The 18,990-nt window shown below is 47.8% G+C and overlaps 1 protein-coding gene across 2 annotated transcripts in view; it reads right to left on the bottom strand.

Moving 5' to 3' along the window:
* Positions 1-409: 409 nt before the first annotated feature.
* Positions 410-18,990, bottom strand: part of LOC122526914 — a 50,019-nt gene continuing 31,438 nt past the window's right edge. Inside the window, exon 3 of one of the 2 annotated variants that reach the window (XM_043650570.1) lies at positions 410-2,817. In XM_043650570.1, coding sequence (XP_043506505.1) covers positions 2,803-2,817 — 15 coding nt within the window. In that variant the 3' untranslated portion in view covers positions 410-2,802. Of the gene's footprint in view, positions 2,818-16,766; positions 17,103-18,990 lie in introns of those variants that run through there. The other variant, XM_043650569.1, reaches the window with a different exon arrangement.

Raw genomic sequence — 18,990 nt, 5'->3', positions numbered from 1 at the left:
GTCGGCAGTGTTCGTCCCGCTGACTCTTTGGCAATATTCTCTCGCCTCTGGCACCACTTTTACGTAGACGCTATCAGTCTCGGACCGACCGAAATCGCGGTGGGATCTCTCGTACAAAAATTGGCAGGAATTGGTTCTCGCTCCTCCGGGCCGCGATTCGTCGCACGTACCCGCAATCGAAGGATCTATGCATTCAAATGATGACAAATGCGAGGCAGTCCTCGCGAGAGAAAGCCCTCGCTCTCCGAGCGAGTCCGTTATCAAATCGGTCGCGCCGGGTGGTTTTTTTCGATTCTCCGAATCAAATTTCAATCTTTTTCTCTTTTCTTTCTTTTCTTTTTTCTCTCTTTTTTTTTTTTTTTTTTTTTTTTTTTCCTCGACATTAGGAGAGTTTAACCGCTAGGCAGGNTTTTTGAAAAATCAAACGTTCAAATTCTGCAAATTCTCGCGAAAAAAAAAATATTTATCGCGCGACCCTTTTTAATAGAGGCGCACTCGAATTGATGAAAAACAGCTGCGAAAGTGCCACTCGCGCCAAACCGGTACTGAAGAAATAAATGAAAAACAAATTTCAACGGCAATTAGAGGAAAATACTTTTTACAGAGTGGAAGTGCCGTTTAATTTTTTTTTTTTTTAATCGTTGGAAAACAAATTCCCGCAAAAAAAAAAGGAGAAAAAAAAGAAAAATTCCCCTCTGTGACTTCAACTTTTACAAAGGGAGGCGCTTGGAACGTGAAAAATCGCGTTGTCTGAATCCTTTCCGATCTGTCGAACCATCGAAGCGAAATTTCTTTCTTTCTTTGCTCGCGAAGAAAAAGGAAAACGATGCAACAGGGTCGATCGGGTGAATTTCATCGCCGTCGAAGCCTCGGTGAATCGGCAACGCGAGCTCGCAAGAAACGCGCGACGTCTCTCTACGACGACTCGCGGCTAAAACCGTGCGATTCGCCCGATCGTCAGCAGGCAACGCCGCGTAATTAGCACGTGCACTCGCTCAACGATTAGGCGGTCTATCCGGCCCGGTAATTAACGTTGGCATCGTTAGCGCGTTAGTCTCGTTTACCCTCCTCCCTTTTGCTGTACCAAATAGACGGACTGAAAGGAGCGTCGGTGTGCCTGCGTCTCTGTGTGTGTCTGCGTGTACGGACGATTAGGCGACGAGCAGAGGGGTCTGATCCGGTCTGCTAAGATTAAAAATAACAAATGCCACACGTTGCTGGCGTTGCTTCCTCGCGAACGTTCGACTTTGTTTTATTTCACTCTCCGAAGCAATCGTCGAGATCATTTCCTCAGATTTTTTTCAGCTTCTTCGACCAATGAAGATATGCATATATATTGACGAGTGAATCGACACTCAAGCGTGTCTGATCGATGATTGAAAAAAGTATGTAATTTGGTAATTTCACGCGCGACAGCCTTGCGTTTCCCTCTCCGCGAAGCAGCAAAAAAGAAAAAAGAAAAAAAAAAAAAGAAACCATCTAGCCTCGATTCTCTTCCACGTTGTTTCGGCGAAAAGTGTTTTCATCTCGTTTCCCCGCGAGGAGAGTTCGAGGTCGATCGTCGTTTAACCCTGTTCCCGGGGTTCCGTCTGCGGAGTCGCTTCGCTTAATGATGCTCCGGGGGTCCTCGTCGCTCGTTGAATTTTCATTCCTGGCTGCGCGTCGTGTCCATTAATCGTCACCGTACCGCGAAGAAACGCAGAGAGACAGAAATTGTTCCGGGGGGCCACTCGACGTCGAAATTGCGCTAATTCCGATGATTTACGCGGGCAGGGAAACCGGCCTGTCGGCCGGAGAGACAGATACAAATACACGGGACGAGTTCTAATTCACGGGCAACACGCGAGCACGCGAACACGCGTGCCCGCTCGGCTTCTCCCTTAGCACACTCGTGAACTTTCGCCCTACGGCCCGGGCTTACTTGCCTCTTCCACGGCGAGAGAGGTTTGTTTCCAACCCTCGTCTTCTTATTCTTCCTTAATTTATCTTCCCAGTAACAACCGTTCCCACTGACTTCCGGCGTGGCGCGCGCGTTGCAACTCCGTGCCGGGGTAAGAAAAATCTCGGCCACTCTCTCGACCCGTTTCCTTTCTTTTGTATCCGGCCAAATAGACCGGGCAAAACCGCATCGAACGGAAACCGTTTCTTGCTTCCGCTGCCGCTTCGTCTCGTCTCGCCGTGGATCTTCTTCTTCTCCTCGAAGAAGCGAAGAGTTCTTTCGAGTTTCTTTCCAGTTCTTTCTCTCGTCTGGCGTTCGCCGCGACGCGACGCGACGCGACGCGTTCCTCTCCCACTACGTTCGATTTCGTTTCTCGACTGGAGACGATCGGCGAATCAGAGAATCAAGAGGTAAACGGGCGATGCTCATTCGCAGGAGCGGAATGATCGGATCGTTAGGGTACGCAACGGTGCACGCGTGGAACGTGTGGTCGGGCTGGCAATTCCTTCGATTAGAACAGCGTCAGCGGCGTTTCGTCGCTGCCGATCCTGCCGATTCTCAGCGCGCTACGGTGTCTACGACGATACGGAGAGGACAGGCGACGGCTCGCGGCACAGAATCCCCGATTTTCTGATCGACACATTCCGCGGCAGCGAAGACGCTTCCACGGCATCCGAATAATCCTCGGTAGGATCGTTGCGCAGCCAAATGCCTCCGGTCGAGCGTAGACACGCGCTGGATGCGGTGCTCGAGCGAATAGCTTTTGCTGGCGGCGGTGCCACTGGCATTCGTGCTGCCGTTGCTGCCGTTGCTGCTGTTGCTTCGCTCGTTGTTGGCCAGCGGGGAACAATGGGTCGCGACGGCTAGGTCGCCAGGTTCTGCAACACACAATGACACGCAATGATGAACGATGCCTGCTGCTCTCCCTCCCTCCCACACACACACACTCTCTCTCTCTCTCTCTCTCTCTCTCGACTCTCGTTAAAAAACGGTTTAAAACGCCTAGTGCGTGAAACATGCGATTTCAGCCTCGACTGTTCGCCCTGTCTCTTTGTTTTTTTCTTTTTTCGTTCTTTCTCCTTCCTTTTTTTTTTAATCTCATTTCTTTCTCTCTTTCTCTCTCTTTGGTTGTCTTTCTGTCCGTGTGTGTGTACGTGTGTGCGTATGTCTTTCTTTCTTTCTTTCTTTTTTCTTTTTTTTTTTTTTTTTTTCGTTCATTCGTCCGTTCCTATTCGTTTTTTCCTTCGTTCTGCCGTACCGAGTCAGCTTCGCCGAACATTGTCCGAGAATTAAAGAGACGGATCCCACATGGGAACCGGATAAAGGGAAATCGCTCTCTAATTTCGCGCGACAATGTCCGTTAACGAGACAAAGGATTTCGATCGTCGACGACCGACGAAATATCGCGCGCGTTCCCTTTGCGGGGATGCTAACTCCTCGCCTTTTTCCTTGTCGAGACGGCTCGACGTTTGTTGGCGGACGTGACGATCCTTGGGACAGAGAGGAGAACGACGGGGAATAACGATTTCGTTGTTTAACGACGAGGAAAGGGAAACATTCCTCCGCCACAGCGAACGTACGACGTCAAACGACTTTAGAGAATTGGAAAGTTATTTTATTGTTCAACCACGTTCTCACACGCTTCGACGAGACGAAAGAAAGTACCTAGAGTGATGGAGTTGAAATTTAAAAGTGTAATGACGTCATTTTCTGATTTCTAGTATCCTTTCCCTCAATATTTCCGGGAAAATCTAACTTTCCATCGAGTGCTCGAAAGACTGCGAGACGTCTTGTCTGACCGGACACGGGCTCGTTCTCCTTACTCTTTCATCCAACGTCCACTCCTACTAAATTACATCCATCTCTATGATCTTTAGCTCCTTTTTCTTTCTTTATCCAAAAATACACGACACGTTGTTCGTCATACTCGGCTCTCGAATATCTGGCAAAAATATCCACTTCCAGCAGCGGGGGAGGGAAAACGGCGACGCGTACGGAGGACGAAGAACCGGGAATAGAGAGATCGTGATACGTCCGGTCGTCGACTAATTTTACAGCGGCGCCGCGGCGCAGATGAAAAACGGACATCCTATAAATCCTTCATGGTCGCGTGCATCCACCGATACGAAGATCTCTGTTGCCGATCGCAATTTGCGCGATCCCCGATATTGCTGCCGGCTCGTTTCGCGCCGTGAGATATTAACGCCAGGCTACCGAACCTCCCTCCCTCCTCTCGCCAATCTCCCGTTCCTCTGCTTCGACCACTCTCTCTCCTCATCCTTCTCCTCCTCCTCCTCCTCCTATATGCCTCGATACCTGGATGCTGCTACCTCCGGTCTATCTGCTACTCTGTTCGATATATATATATATATACATATATATATATGTATATATCGAGTACGTCTCTGGTGTTCCCGAATTAACCGTACCAGACCGATCTGCGGTAGGTCAAAGTTCTATCATGGACTGTACGCAATCAGCTGCTAATTGGGAAATGATTGGAGCCACCTCCGCCGCCGATGGTATCGGTGCCTCTAACTATCCCTGATCGGCGAACAACCCACGTAGCCGATATAAATGCCCCCATAAATGCCACAGCAACGTTTGCACACACGAGATGATCCAGCGAATCTGTGCCACGGAACCGTGCCGCCACGTCCGCCACGATGCCACGAAATTTATTTTCGTACCTTTTGCCTCGTCGCTTCGTGTATATACATGCACGTATGTACATGCACGTGTTTCCAGCGTAACTCTTTTTTTTTCCACGGTAACGTAGAAGCTAATCACAAATTTCTACATTAGTCGCTCCTCCCCTCCCCTCCCCGCGCCTGTTCTTTCTAGCTTTTTAGATCTACGAGAGAGCGTGTAACTCGATGAAAGATCAGAGAACGAGAATTAAAGAAACGTCCTTTGAACATGGACGTAGAAAGGGCCGTTGCCGCTCTCTCCGAATACATAATTGATATAAATATTTACCATAGCGCGCGGCTGCGTCGCGGAATACCCCGCGTTCCCTGCGGTTTCCTGCTTTTTTCCCCCCTCGACCCCGGTCGATAAATATTTTATAAGGCTGCTTAATCAAACGGGAGAGGGGGGAATTCGAAGCCAAGCACGTTTGATTTTCAAGCTCAGGCGAAGCCGGTTCGATATCGGCAAGTTCGACGAAAGCTCTCGAATCGTTTAAGAGGACAGGCGCGGACGCGGCAAGGTGCGGGTGGCCGTGCGCGCGTTCGTAGAAATTTCAGGCAATCCTCTGCGAGGACGGTCTAACATATTCGGCTCATGAATTCTTAACGAGGCCGCGCCGCCTCGCCGCAGAAAGGGAGGAAGTGCCGCCGCGACTTGTCTTCGCCGACCCTCCTTTATAAACGAATTCCCGGAACGAACACACAGGGGGTTGGAGATGAAGAGCCGAGAGTGGAGGGAAAAAGAAACGAGGACGAGGGACAGGGCGTCCTTGTGTAGACACGACATTAACCTTCGTTACGCGTGTTTGAATTTCTCTTACGACGACGACGACGACGACGACGACGGGAGATGGGTAGAGTGAGCTTCCGAAGGGAAAAGCGATAGCAGCTGATCACCGTCTCCTTGAAAAGAAGAGGAGCGAAACTAATTGCGGCGGACGATACGCGCCTTCTCGCAACCCTTCCTGTCTTGTCGTCCTCGTCCCCTTCGAGACGACCGCTCTTAATAGCGTGCGGTTATCACGAGCGGCGCGATTACACGCGCCCTTTATCCCTTTCTCCCTTTCGTTCTTAATTTTCACCTATTCGCCGCGACTGAATTTGAACCAAACGTCTTTCCAGCAGAAACTCCGGCGATGCTGGTTTTCAAACAGCAGGCGCGTGAATTTTCTGAAATTCGAGAACGAGGAGAAGGGAGGGGAGAGGGAGGGAGGGTTTGTTTAATAAGAGAGGGTGAGATTCAGTGGAGAAAAGAAGGCGAAGTGCTCGTTCGAAGTTTCGGGGATTACATTAAAATACATCGGGCACTCTAAGATATTGCGCTGATGAATTTGACAGAAGGTGCTGGCGCGCGTATGAATCACCGTGTCGCAATCATTTTAGCGACGGAGCGGGCGCTTTGCGCGCTCCTTTTGTCCCAGACCTCGACATCGTCCGCGACGTGTTCCGCGCTCCCGTCAGAATAATATTCTGCGAATCTTTCGGGAGAGCTCCTGCGTGCAAAGGATATAGAGGTGAACACCACTTTTGAGACGCGATATCTGCAGCCGGATTGATGAACATTTTCTTACCTCTCGAGAATTTTTTCCGATTTGGGACAGCGATCGATTCGATGAAAAAAAAAAAAACGACAGTGGAGATTCTCAGATTCTAGAGCTAGAATCTAGAGCGAATGAATCGATTTTAAAGTTTCATCAGCTTATAAATATATTCTGTTAAAAAAATCGCTCGCGAGTATTTAAAAAAAAAAAATACTGTTATAAACATATAAAATTTCTTTGATATAGAAAATTATAGATTTGGTTATATTGACCAATTTGGTAGTTCTAGCGTCTAAGTGAAAATATCTGCTGTCGCGAATTCCAAACAGCATTACCCTTCAATTCCAGAATTGAAATACAGATGTCGTCTCGTTGTCGACCTTGTTCATCGTTGAAAAGCGTATTTCTGTATTTATTCAGAGGACGTCAAGTTAAAATTTGTTAGAATTCGTCAGGGGAGGCTTAAACTTTCGCTTCTCTCTTACCCTGTCGATAATTGCGCAGTTCAAAGAGACAGCTGAACAATTTCATCTCTCCTTCTCCCTTCCCCACGATTCACGCCACGAAACTCGGCACCGTGGGTCAACTTTCGCGAAGACACTCGCCAAAATGGCTCCGACGATTATCCGCGGAATTAACTTGAACATTCTGACACGCGTTTCCCGGCTAATTATTTTTTCCGAGTTAAAGTTACCGAGAGTAGTCCACGAGTAGTTGACCACGGATAAACAAACTTCTTGGGTTGGCCCCGGCTGGTTCCCCAGCCACGTTCTTCCACGTTTAATTAGAACTTGGCCGGCGTTTGAGTTGCGAGACGCAGCGAAATAGATGAAATAGAGCTGTGGATTTAATCCCCGCGCGCTTAACCGAATTCGAATCGGGAATTTTCTAATTGAGTTTGTATTTTACAAGTAATATATCGCGGGAGATGCAGGGAACTCAAGTCGAAGTTCCATTAGTATAATTAGAGGATGCACCGGCGCCGAAATTGTTAGTAACTTAAACTCACGTGTATCGAGTGTATTTATAGAGGAGATGGTGTTTCGTTGGAAATCGATTCTCAACGTGCTTCAAGAAATTCTGCCCACCTCGACGAATTGTCATTGGAAAAACGATGACTTTGGACTTAAAAAAAAAAAAAAGAAAAAACAATTTCCCTCCAACATTTACAGTGGAAAATTTTTACGAATGCATTATCCTTTCAAGATGTAACGAGACGCGACTGTTCTATAGACGAACATTTAAATCAATCCGAAAACGTGCACGCGAAAGAAAATTTAATCGAGTGTAATTCACTCTGAGGATTCACTCGAATGCTGTACATACATTCTGTATTGATAATCGATCGTTTCAAATTTCACTCCTTCGTCCCAAATCTCATTAATCGTTTCAAACTTTCAAAATAGTTTTCCATATACCGTGATATACCTGTGAAAAATTCTCTTTGACCTTCTAAGTACTAACGTCCGATATATCGACGATATATAATATCTAAAAAAGCCGAATGTCCGACATATCGACGGTCTCTCTCTTCTTGTTTTGAATAGGTTGAGTCTTTATTTGATTTGATTAACTTTGAAAATACAATAATTTATATGAAAACATGTAAAATTAAATTTCACCTGGCGATTTAAATCCGTCCACTAGCGAAGGGGGATTTAAATACCCGGTCCTTATTAGAATGTTAAGAGAAAAACCAAGAGCAGAAAAAAAAAAATTAGAAACGTGGTTTCCCTCGTGATGACCGGCGGGATGCAACCAGACGTCGCAAGACGTCCACCGAAAGATCTTCGCTGATCTTTCGTACGTCGCGCGGATATTTGCGGACGTGGGGCTGAGGTTTCATTTGGACGGAACAGTCCTCACGACGCCAACAAGCACATACCCGAGCAGGATATGAGATTGTAGTGCCAACTGTGCTCACCTCTAACAAGGTTTCACCAGCCCGATAGATACCGCGGCTGGCTGTCGCGACTGCGTGTTCCCGAGGTAGCGTTTCGACGGGTCTCGCCACGTCGTTGTGCAGACCGAGGGCTGCTCGGGGTTGCCAACGGATATAGTCGGCGCAGATAACGCGTTTACTCGCCCGTTGCAGACGATGAGTGGGTGAAGGGGGAGCGTTTAATTGCCCAAATTGATATCGCGTTCCTGTTCGAAACGAGCCCACCTTTCGCTTAAGTATGCAGGTTGCTCTCTTCTCGGCAACAGCGACCACCCTTTCCCGACGAATTCATTTACCGAGGGTTTGTTCGGAATTACCTGCGTTGCTATTACTTACCGAGAGAACGAGCTGTCCTCTCTCCTCTTGCAACGCAGCAGTTTTTCTTTTTATTCTATTTTCTTCTTCTTTTTGCTTCTGTTGTTGTTTTTTCCCCTGTTAAACTCTGAAACGTCGGTATTAAATTGCTCAATGCCGTTGTCGTTCAAGCGCAAGCGACTTCACATTTCGCGAGCGGTGTAGTCACGCGGTCTGTGAAACGCGCGTTTCCGCGAGAGCGCGCACGAAGCGTCGCGACGGATTAAATTATAGAGGAGGTTCGTTAAAAAACTAATTCCACTTGGTTGATCGCTGTATTATACCGCTCTGTGTCCGGAGGGAGGGGCAGGGAATGGGAAGGGAGGTTAAGGGAACGGGCAATTTTCTTTGGATTGTTTCGAGGCTGATTCCGCATCCATCAACGTCGGCGACGATCTTTTTCGCGGCGCGTTACACGGCCGTACGAACAAAAGCCGATTTAACTTCGCGTGTCGGGCAACAATTCCTTCGCCCGGTACCGGACTAACAATTAACGCCGCGGAGACCGTTGCCGCTACGTATGCGCCGACAATAATTAGAAATAAATTGTCGGCGCTGCTTCAATCCCCAGAGCTCGTGTCCTTTTTGTGTTCCGTGGTTAAAAAGTATTCTGTCGTGTGGCTGGCACGGGGTTGTTTTCGATTCACGCGACAATCCCAGCCGGTAAACAGGCGAAACACGCGATTCTGCCGTGCGGATGAAATAAAACCGTTTCGAACGTTTCGTGGCAGGGTTTCGATAGTATCGTACACAGGGACACGTACACAGAAAGAGACAGAGAGGCAAAAAAGCAAAAAAAAAAAGAAAAAAAAGGCAAAGGTCTCTGAAAAAAGAACGAGAGAATACATATATATATGTATACATATATAAAAATTGAAATTGATACGTTTGGACGCGGTCATTCTAGTTCCGCGTGAAATATCCTCGATGTCGATAGAATCCAATAATATGCAATTTCAAGTTTCAAAGTAACTCTCGTCGGTCTCCGAATCGATACGATATAGGCCATCCAGAGGGTCGAAAAGACTTCTCGTTTTGTTCGCGCGCGCGCTCCAGAGAGAAAGAGAGAGAGAGAGAGAGAGAGAGAGAGAGAGAAAGAGGGAATAAAAAAAGAAAAATGAAAAGAAAAAACGAGAGAAAGAAAAAAAGACAGGAGAATATAAGGGGAAAACGGAAAGAAAAGTACTGGCATGTAGCGAAGGTGTTTCGAAACGGTGGATGAAGCCAATAACAAGTTCGATAATCAATTTTTATCCCCGCCTGTTTTGTAACTTCGTTATGCGTTCACATTGTGCGACTTGGAGTTCGATACACGTCGCAAACGCCCGTATCTGGCCCATTCGGTCTTTCTCGTACATTGGAAATTACGTCGCCGCCCCCTTTGCCAGGCGCCCCGTTCCCGTTTCGAAACGTTTCCAACGTCGTTTCTTCTTTCTCCGATATTCCACTCCCCGAGTGGAATTTTCCCCCGAACGTCGAAATATGCCTCGCTCGGCGAGCCGAACGCCCAAGGTTTGCCTGGCGAGTAAGCAAGTTTTGACGACGCCGCGGATAAAATCGATGGAACAATTTGTGCGCGCGCGGTGAAGAGGGGAGGAGGAATAAACGGGAACGTGCAACTCGTTTTCTTGGTACGTTTAACAGATTGATAGGGCACGCGATGCAGCGAATATATTGCTTACTACCGGTGAAAGATGCTTGGCCGGCCGGGCCGATTTGGAATATCGGTATTCCGGTTGCGCGACTTCTTCCGCCCGACATATGCCCCGACGACGATGATAACGACAACGTACCGCGCCTTTGGCCGCGTGCCTGAAAATCTCCCGATGGAGAGATCCCCGAAAATGAACGGGGGCCCCCCGCTCAGGTCGATAGGGACTTTAACGACCACGAGGCAGAGAATGTGCAAGAAATCGGCCAGGCACATTTTCGCTTAGACCGCTGTTTCGTTCGATTTGGGGCGCTCGGCCACGCAGCCGCCGAAACCAACGATCGGAATTTATATGAAATATTTTCGAAGGGATACAGGCGCAAAGAAAACCGTGGAAATACCGGCGCCGGGTTTCGGTGAATTTCGATGTGGAAATTTCTCGTGACGAAAACTTCAGCTGCCTGTGTTTTCTTGGCTGGCCTCTCTCTCTCTCTCTCTCTCTCTCTCTTCCCTCTCCCTCCGCCGAGAGCTTTCGCTGTTGTTTTAAAAAATATAGACAAAAAACCATTTCCCGGGCAAACTGTACTCTATCTCGTTTATTTGCGGAAATTTTCATGAAGACACGTGGCGCGCCTGGCTCGCGCTCGCGCTCGCGGGACCAAGCGAAAGCAAACACTTGCCGCGGGGAAGTCGCAGGAAAGTGAATTACGAGAAGGAGAACTGGGTAAAATCAACCCCCGTGCGAGACGCGGCCGGTGGTATTTCGTAAAAGTGCCCCCTCCTCTGTTTGTCGAACGGCACAGTCGCAAAATACACACACACACACACACACACACTCCGGGTGCGCTTAACCGATCCTGACCGAAGCCGCACTCGCGTAACTGATTTAAACGAAAAACGGAGAGAGACAGAGAGAGAGAGAGAGAGAGAGAGAGAGAGCCTCCGTTAATTACACAGGTCTGGAATACTTCAAAGCCGTAAAAACGTACGCGCGCTTAGTCTCTCGAGAAACTAACTGCACGCCCGGACGAAAATGATTCTTACAATTAGTGAAGTACGGAAGCGATTTTTCCCCGAAAGGGAGACTCGCCGAGATCCCATTGAAACTAACCGAGACTTTCGACCGTCGCATTTCCCAAGTTGGACGAAAACGGGGCTCGCCGGAAGCGCGGGATCTTCCCCTTTGAAACGCTCTTTGTTTCGTTGGGGTAGAGCTTCCGGTTCCGGAGATATCGCCGGACGAAGGAAACAGTGATTTTCGAGAGTTTCGAGTATCTTTGTCCTCTTTTCGCTCTCGCTATCGCGAGGGTTTTCCTCTGACCTGACCTAAGCGTCGCCCTGGTTGCGCTGGTCAGTGACAGACGATGACTGAACAGTTTTTTCAATCGTTTCTGGTAACGACGTACGCGCTTCCAGGGGGAAAATGTGGGTCAGTCATCGGCGGCACGTACATACGTCAATGGCCATTGAGCGGTCTTACACTTTAAACGCCTGAATCGTTTCAGATATCCGAAATGACATGCGCGTTAAAAAGCCCGCTTTTTCTCCAATCATGGAAGCTATCACGGAGAACATTTTCGCGCATACTTTTCGATACTTATCCTTCACGTCGAGGTATTATTTCTCAATTTCTCGCGCGACTTACGCCTTACTTTTTGAGCTGCTCCGCTTCGCAATAAGAAAAGTATGGACTAAAATCGCAAAATAAATTTTTTTCTTTTTTGTTTTTGTTTTGTAGCGTGTGGTACTTGAACCAGGAGTAAAGAGGCGGATTAATATTTTGTGCCACGGATGCAATTTCAAATTGAACTATACTACAAGCGTCAGTTTCATTCGAATGTTAATCGCTCGCCGATTGTTCCGCCGACGTCGCGGAAGGAACGCTCGTCAAGAAGACAAAAAAAAAAAAAAAAGAAAATTTCGTACGAAAACGAGAACCGACTGAAACCAAGAAACGAACGATCGCCGCGTTTAGGACTTTCAACGCATTATCGTAAACAGATTTCACGTCTAAAGCACGCCGAGTATTTGGCTTTCCTTTTAAAACTCTATTCACGTTGTTTTCCTTTCTTTTCTTTTTCCCTCTTCCTTTCTCTTTTCACCGTGTCGACGAAAAAGTCCCCTAGGAGAACCGACAGCGGCGCGCGGCAATTCCCCAAGTTCTACGAAACACACGCAGCTGTGGAACCGATCCACCGGTGGAACCAACACATCCGGAAGACTACAGACTACAAACGGGTGGCCGGGGTTGCATCGACGTCGCACAATCGCTGACGTGGAATCGATGCGAGCAATTTATATGCCACACTCCTAAAGGGTCCTCGGCAGGCGCAAAGGGTTGCATCGTGTCTTTTGATCGAGCAAAGCCGATCGAACCGGTCAGTAGAGCTCTGACAGTGTTGCGGTGCCCTGCCGGGGTGTATTGGGCTGCTAGAGCCTCCGTAACACGGGAATATTGCTTTCGTGCCATGGCTAGAAAACCAGCCCGAGATAAGAACGCGCTAATGAATTCCGTGCCGCCAATACGCGGCCGCGCTTCATGCATATTTTAATATTAATTTCACGTCCCGACTTCCGGGCTCTACCCAGCTCTCTCTATCTCTCTCTCCCTCTCTCTCAACCGCCTGTCGCTGCTGCTCTCCAATGCAGCGAATCGTTCGTCGTTTGGCATCGCGTGGTTGTGTTGTCGTGTGTCCCCGACAGGGGAGGCGCACAGCCAGTAGCGTAACCTTTCAGGCAACGGTTACCATACCACAGCCGGAACCGCACAAAGGGCCATACAACACCGTGTCCTTTTCCCGAGGAACGCTGATCAAAGCAAGGAGAACGAGCCACCGAGGTGGCGCAGGAACGGGAAGAACCCGTGGAACGATATATACATCGTTCGCACGAGGCACGCTGCACGCTGCTCGCTGCTCGCTGCCAGCGTAGCGCGAGAATTTTGCTTCCGGCTAGAAACGTGCGTAGGAACGTTGACTCGGTGAAAAGAAACGCGTCGGCCGTGCGCGACCACGGTGTAAAAGGCGAAAAGCAGTCTAGGTGCTAGCGCTTTCCGCAATTGTCGTCGAGGGGATTCGCCGCCCCCGTGGCGTTGAATTATTTCCATCGGCCGATTCTTCCTGCCCCGACTCACCTTCTTCCATTCTAACCGCGTTCTCCGCGTCTTTCTTTCTTTCTTTCTTTCTTTCTTTCTTTCTCTTTTCAGAAACCTTATCGCCCTAGCTGTCTGCTTTCTCCTTCCCCCGGCGTTGTCAACCACTCGCGAACCATCGACGCGGCGATTTCCTCATCTCCTACGAAGATTTTCAATGAGGCGAGAACAGTGCCGATTTTATTTTACTCCGCAACCAGCTGCAGCCACTATTTTACCGCGGTTTATTAACATTTCAATTTCCATTTCGACCGATCGGTTCGGTGCACTCGCAACTTCCCAGCGAAAATAAAGTTCCACGCGACTGTAAAACCGCGCTGAATTCACCTTTCAATTTCAGCGGAGAACTAAGTGCAAACTGTAAATAACTAATCTGTAGATATTATTGTTAATGTACCGGCGCGTTTTCCTTTTTCGTTTCCTTTTCTTCGTTTCACAAAATGGGAAAATCTCGACAGCGATGGGAAAAAATATCAATAAAGTTATAGATTACATTTTTCTCCCCCCTCCCTTTTTTCGTGTGTTTTGTAATTTAAATTGATATTCACAAAAGTTGCCAATATTTTATTTAACGTTAACTCTACAACTGCCAACACAATGCGAGGGGAAATAAGCTTTTATCCGTGCAATTTATGAAAAAAAAGAAAGAAAAAAAAAAAGGGAAAATCGATCAATGCTCAAAAATTGCATCGCCGTATAATGGCCGCGCGTATAATACGTAATGAAATAATTTACTAGGTACCGGTGCCATTCGTTCGAGTAAAAATACCACGGGCAAGAGAATGCAGAGCGCAACGCTGAATTTGTAAAAATAAATTTGCATGGAATAAATTCACCGTGAAAAATTACGGACGGCCGATAATTCCCTCCCGAGTTGAAGGAATATTTTTCAATTTCCGATCGCCGGTAGGAAATTCAACGTCACGAATCGCACATTTTCGAGGGTGTATACCCATCTCGGTTCCCGATAATTATGAAATGATCACGCGATCTCGGCAGAACTCGGCAGACCCGGGTTGTTTACCCGATTGATCGTTCCCTACGCCCTTCACTCACGATGAAAGTTCTCGTCGACGCATTGTGCCGAGCGTCGCGCACCATCCCTCCTCCCCCACCGAACTTTCGTCCCGAACGCGCGACAAGAGTTAATTAATTATCGCGCTCATAACGTCGCGGATGTCTGGGGCTCACGGTGATCAGTGACGCGTGCCGCGAATGCGAGGCATGAAATTCGCGGCGGCCGATTGCGTGCCACCGAAACGAATTCAGCCTCCCGTGTGACTCGGAATCGAACCGCGACACCGTCCCCATGTACGCGTAATTACAGTTCGTTCAACTAGTTTCCACGACAGTTCCGTCGATCGCTCGCTGCGTTTCTGCTGGCTGCACGCGTTGAAACTCGAGAGACACGACGGCGAGCGCGGACGTACGGTGGCAGAGGGAGAGAGGGGACGAAACGCGCTCGTACGCGAGTGTGAAATTCATTTCTAATTGGACGTAGCAGCTTGCGGGTGGGAGAGGCTCGCAAGCAAGCGTGTATTAAAACTTTTCTTTTCCCGTCCACGTCGAATTTAAACGTTCCCGGGCGCGACGAAGCGGTCTTCGAATTAAGCAGATACACGGAGGGTTTAGTTATTTCGATGGCTTTTAACGAGAATTAATTACGTCCCTGAGAATCTGTTTTAACGTCGGTTTTAATGGGCAAGTTGAGATATTGGATCGTCGCGCGCGCGCGTTATGTTTCTGCTAATAATAATTAACTTGGCTACTGTTCGGCTTAACTTACTTCCGTTGGGCGGATCGGCGCCCGACAAATTTGTTATTGATAATAATTACAACAAAAAAATATTGTCAGACGTAAGTGAATTCTGATTCGACAATTGCATCTTCAGTTAGTCGTGTATTATTTAAACGTGATTACTTTACAGTTGTTTCATTTAATATCCTTGAAATGAAAAGGTGTAATCAGATTAATCACAAAAGGACAAAAGTATGTAGTGTAGAATAGAAACTATGATAACAGAGGAAGGAATGTGATGTAGAATTATGACCCACGTTTCGAATTTTACCATACCTTGCTAGATTATTAGATACATTACGAAACAAAGCTTAAAGTTACTGTTCAATTTTTAGTATGTGCACTATTCGATACAGAATACAAATAAATAAATAATGTTGGTTTAATGCAATTCGGTGTTTCGACTATTTTAATATACTCTCTGAGAAATGCAGACTGATGAAAAATTTCGTCGTTCTCAGCGTACTTATGCTACGTGCGGTACGTGTCAAAGTCTGCCGTAACCAAAGGCTTAAGTCTTTCATCTCGCATCACGTACGACTGTCGCGACGTAAAATAGTTAAATATCCCCGAAATTTGTAGCCAATACGCATACTGTATACGAAGGATAGGTGAGAGAACGAGCGCATAAAAGCGAGACTATTCCGCGAACAATGCCACGTGCATCGAAACACGATAATTAACGAAGTGTAGAATCGTTCAGAGATCCATCAGCGCGATTCGTCTGCGCCCTTTAAATTCATTCCGGTTGAACGGCGCACAGTTCATTCGCCTTTCGTGAAATATCATGTATTTAATGTCAAACAGAAAGTTGAGCGTTGTCGTGGCGTCAGCTGCCGTCGCTTTCGCCAACGGAGGGAACAGATTGCCGGTTTAATTAACACCCCCTTCCTAAACTACGAAATCGCGAATTATGCAAGAAGCACCCGAGAGGGTGGGAGAGTGGCAGAGGGAGAGGGGCGAGCTTCTTTTCTCCTCTCTCGGGGAGTTTCTTATTACATCGTTCCGACCGCTTTCATCAAGAATTTAAAGTTTCATCCTGGGAACACCGGGCTGCAGCCGGGGACAGGCACGACATTTTGTGATACGCGGGAACCATCTTGCACAGGGGACACGTGAAATGGATAAAGGAAAAAAAAAAAGAAAGGAAAAAGAATAAATAAAACCGTTGATGAAACGTCAACGTAAGTGGAGACTGTTCCGCCTTCTATTTATCAAACAGCGCGCAGGTGGGCTCCCTGCTAGGAAATCTAATTATATGGCGCGGTAATTCAATATTGATATCTCGTTACATCCTTCGCGAGATAAACGCGAAGAATGAAAAAGATGGCAAATGTTATTTCAACGGTCCCTGTTTCCCCTCATTCCGGGAATTCGCGCGTCAAACACGCAACCTCCGAAAGAATTAAAAAGCTAATATTTGATACGTCACAAAAATATCTTCCCTCGTCAATTTCCCCGTGGGTCGTTCCACGCTCGAATCGATCACTTTTTTGACGTTGATGTCAGGTTCTTTTTTTTTTTTTTTTTCTAAAGCAAAAAAAAAAAAAAGTGAAATATAATTCAGCGTGCGTGAAATTAGAAGGGAGCATTCTGATGGTTTCGAATTTGTTTGAAAAATAGATGGCTATCGAATTTTCTCCCGTTTCTTTTTTCTTTTTTTTTTTTTTTGCAAAATCGCGCCGCACCTTGGAATTTTTATCTCGGGAATTATTCGTCAGATCGGGTTACATTTTTCTTTTCTCTTTTTTAATTTTAATGCAGAAAGTTCGACGAATTCAAGCGGTACTTTTTCAGATTGGATGATCAGTTTTTTTGTCGTTGAAAGTGGCACTCGAATTCGCATTTGAACGTACGAATCTCTATAGATTAGCGCCGCTCGAAGGTAGAAAAAAAACACGATCGTGTTTCCGAAAGTCTCAGCTGTGAAACAAGTCCCACTCTCGAACGTCGATGACGCAATGACCCGTTAAAGCGCCCGCACGTGGAAAAATGCTCGATCCTTCGCTACGGGAGCCAGAACGGTCGCGAGCATTCTGTAAATAAAAGCGTACGATTAAAAATTTTAATAATAACTCGGCGTGGTCGAATTACGCGTCACGTTGGGAGTTCCAAATATTCTAATAACCAGACTGGCCAACGACGATGGCCGCGCGCTCCAAGATAGAAGTATAAATTGCAGATGCACGACACACACACACACACACAGAGAGAGAGAGAGAGAGAGAGAGAGAACGACTGGAAATGAGCAATCTCTCGGACAGCCGGGGCCCGTGGATCCAAAATGAATTTCGATACAAGCTCTTTAAAACGGTCGGTCCACGTGGCAGGTTGCACGGCTGGCGCATCGGCCAAGCTTCTCTCTTCCATCGGCGCGCACCGCCCTTTACTCTGCATCAGCCGTTCTCTGCCTCTATTTTGCAATACGTGCATGCTGCTCCACGTCAGCACTTGCACCCTGCCGGATGCAAGAACCCTTTCCCCTCCCCCCGCGCTTTCCCCTCCTCTTTCACCCTTTCTCGCACCCTCCCTCTCTCTTTCGTTCTCTCTCTTTCTTTCTCTGGTCGCGTGCTCTCCTCTCTCTCTTTCTATCCTCCATACGGTCGACCTCGATGCAGCTGCAGTCACGGGCGACCGTGCTGCAGCTGCTGCCAGATCCTAGGTAGATCGGCTCGATGCTGGCTGCTGTTGGCACCGATGCTGTTACCGGGCTCGTTTGGAACTCTCGTCAGGCGAAAACGAAATTGTCCGCCACGCTCGTCTCGTCGTTTTATCGCCTATGGACGGCTGAGCAGCGACAAGCTGCCACCCCACGCTCGACGAAAGCAGTATTTTTACAGGAATATCGATAGACCGACAGGGAATCGGATGTTTCACCTAGCGCGACGCTTCCACGATATTCCTCGAGGGGATTAACGAATCGCGGACGATTAGGATCTCGGAGGGCTCGCGAGCGAGGAATCGCTGCTGATGGCCTCCCCGACGTGGAAAGAGGACCTCTCCAATGGCTTTAGTCTCCTCCTCTTCCGACGACCAACCGAGGGTTTCTGAACGGAACCATCGAAGCGTGAAAGACGCGAAAGACGAGGTGATCGTTCGTTCGAGACTTTCGCAGCGTTTAAAATTCTCTGCTCGTGTATGTGTGTGTATGAGAAGGAGAGAGAGAGTAGCTTCTCGGACTTTCGCAAGGTTCTCGATTGAAGAGAATGTCGAGGCACACAAGGGTCTTCTCGAGGCGCTGTTGATTTCCTGGCGAGGGTGATTGATGATCGTAAAAGATAGGCTCAGTGCACCGGCGCGAATCGACCGGCGCGCGTCAGCCCGGCGAAACTCTCGTTGCGTTATAAATTCCTCGGCTGGGGATGTAATTTTAATGGGATGAAAACAGAACGGGGTCCCGGCGATTAACGAGCCGCCGAGCCGCGAGCTAGAATACGCCTGCCCCGGAGGAATTAATTTTGCGTGTGATTTTATTATTCAGGGAATAATTGCGCGAACCTATGGAATCCGACACCGGACGCGATACGATTTCTCTCTCCTCTACCATCTTCGTTGTCGGTCTTCCGATAGAAGTTTCGAATCACCGTGAATTTAGCGAGTCAACGGCTGACACTACGCACGCAAATCATCTCGTACATTTTTCCCCCTGGAAAATCTGCACATCTGGACTGCAACGCGCGTTACGACTCGAAAAGTCGTCTTTCGAAAAAAAATCACAAGACGATCGTAATGGATTATCTGCGAGATAACACCCCTTCCTCCTGTCCCAAACACTCGTGTAATCACGGTGCTTGGAAGTTTTACACCGCTCCCAAGATTTCTAACGAATCGTTTCAACTTTACACCGCCATCGTCCAAGTGATCAAACTCGTAATCGCCGTTATCAAACCTCGAGGAACACCACCGCTGTATCCATCTATTCTA

Source organism: Frieseomelitta varia, unplaced genomic scaffold (assembly GCF_011392965.1).
Source record: "Frieseomelitta varia isolate USP_RPSP 00005682 unplaced genomic scaffold, Fvar_1.2 scaffold_203, whole genome shotgun sequence".
In the NCBI taxonomy this organism is placed as follows: domain Eukaryota; kingdom Metazoa; phylum Arthropoda; class Insecta; order Hymenoptera; family Apidae; genus Frieseomelitta; species Frieseomelitta varia.
The sequence above is the reverse complement of the archived record's forward strand: the minus strand, read 5'-3'. Positions and strand labels throughout refer to the sequence as shown.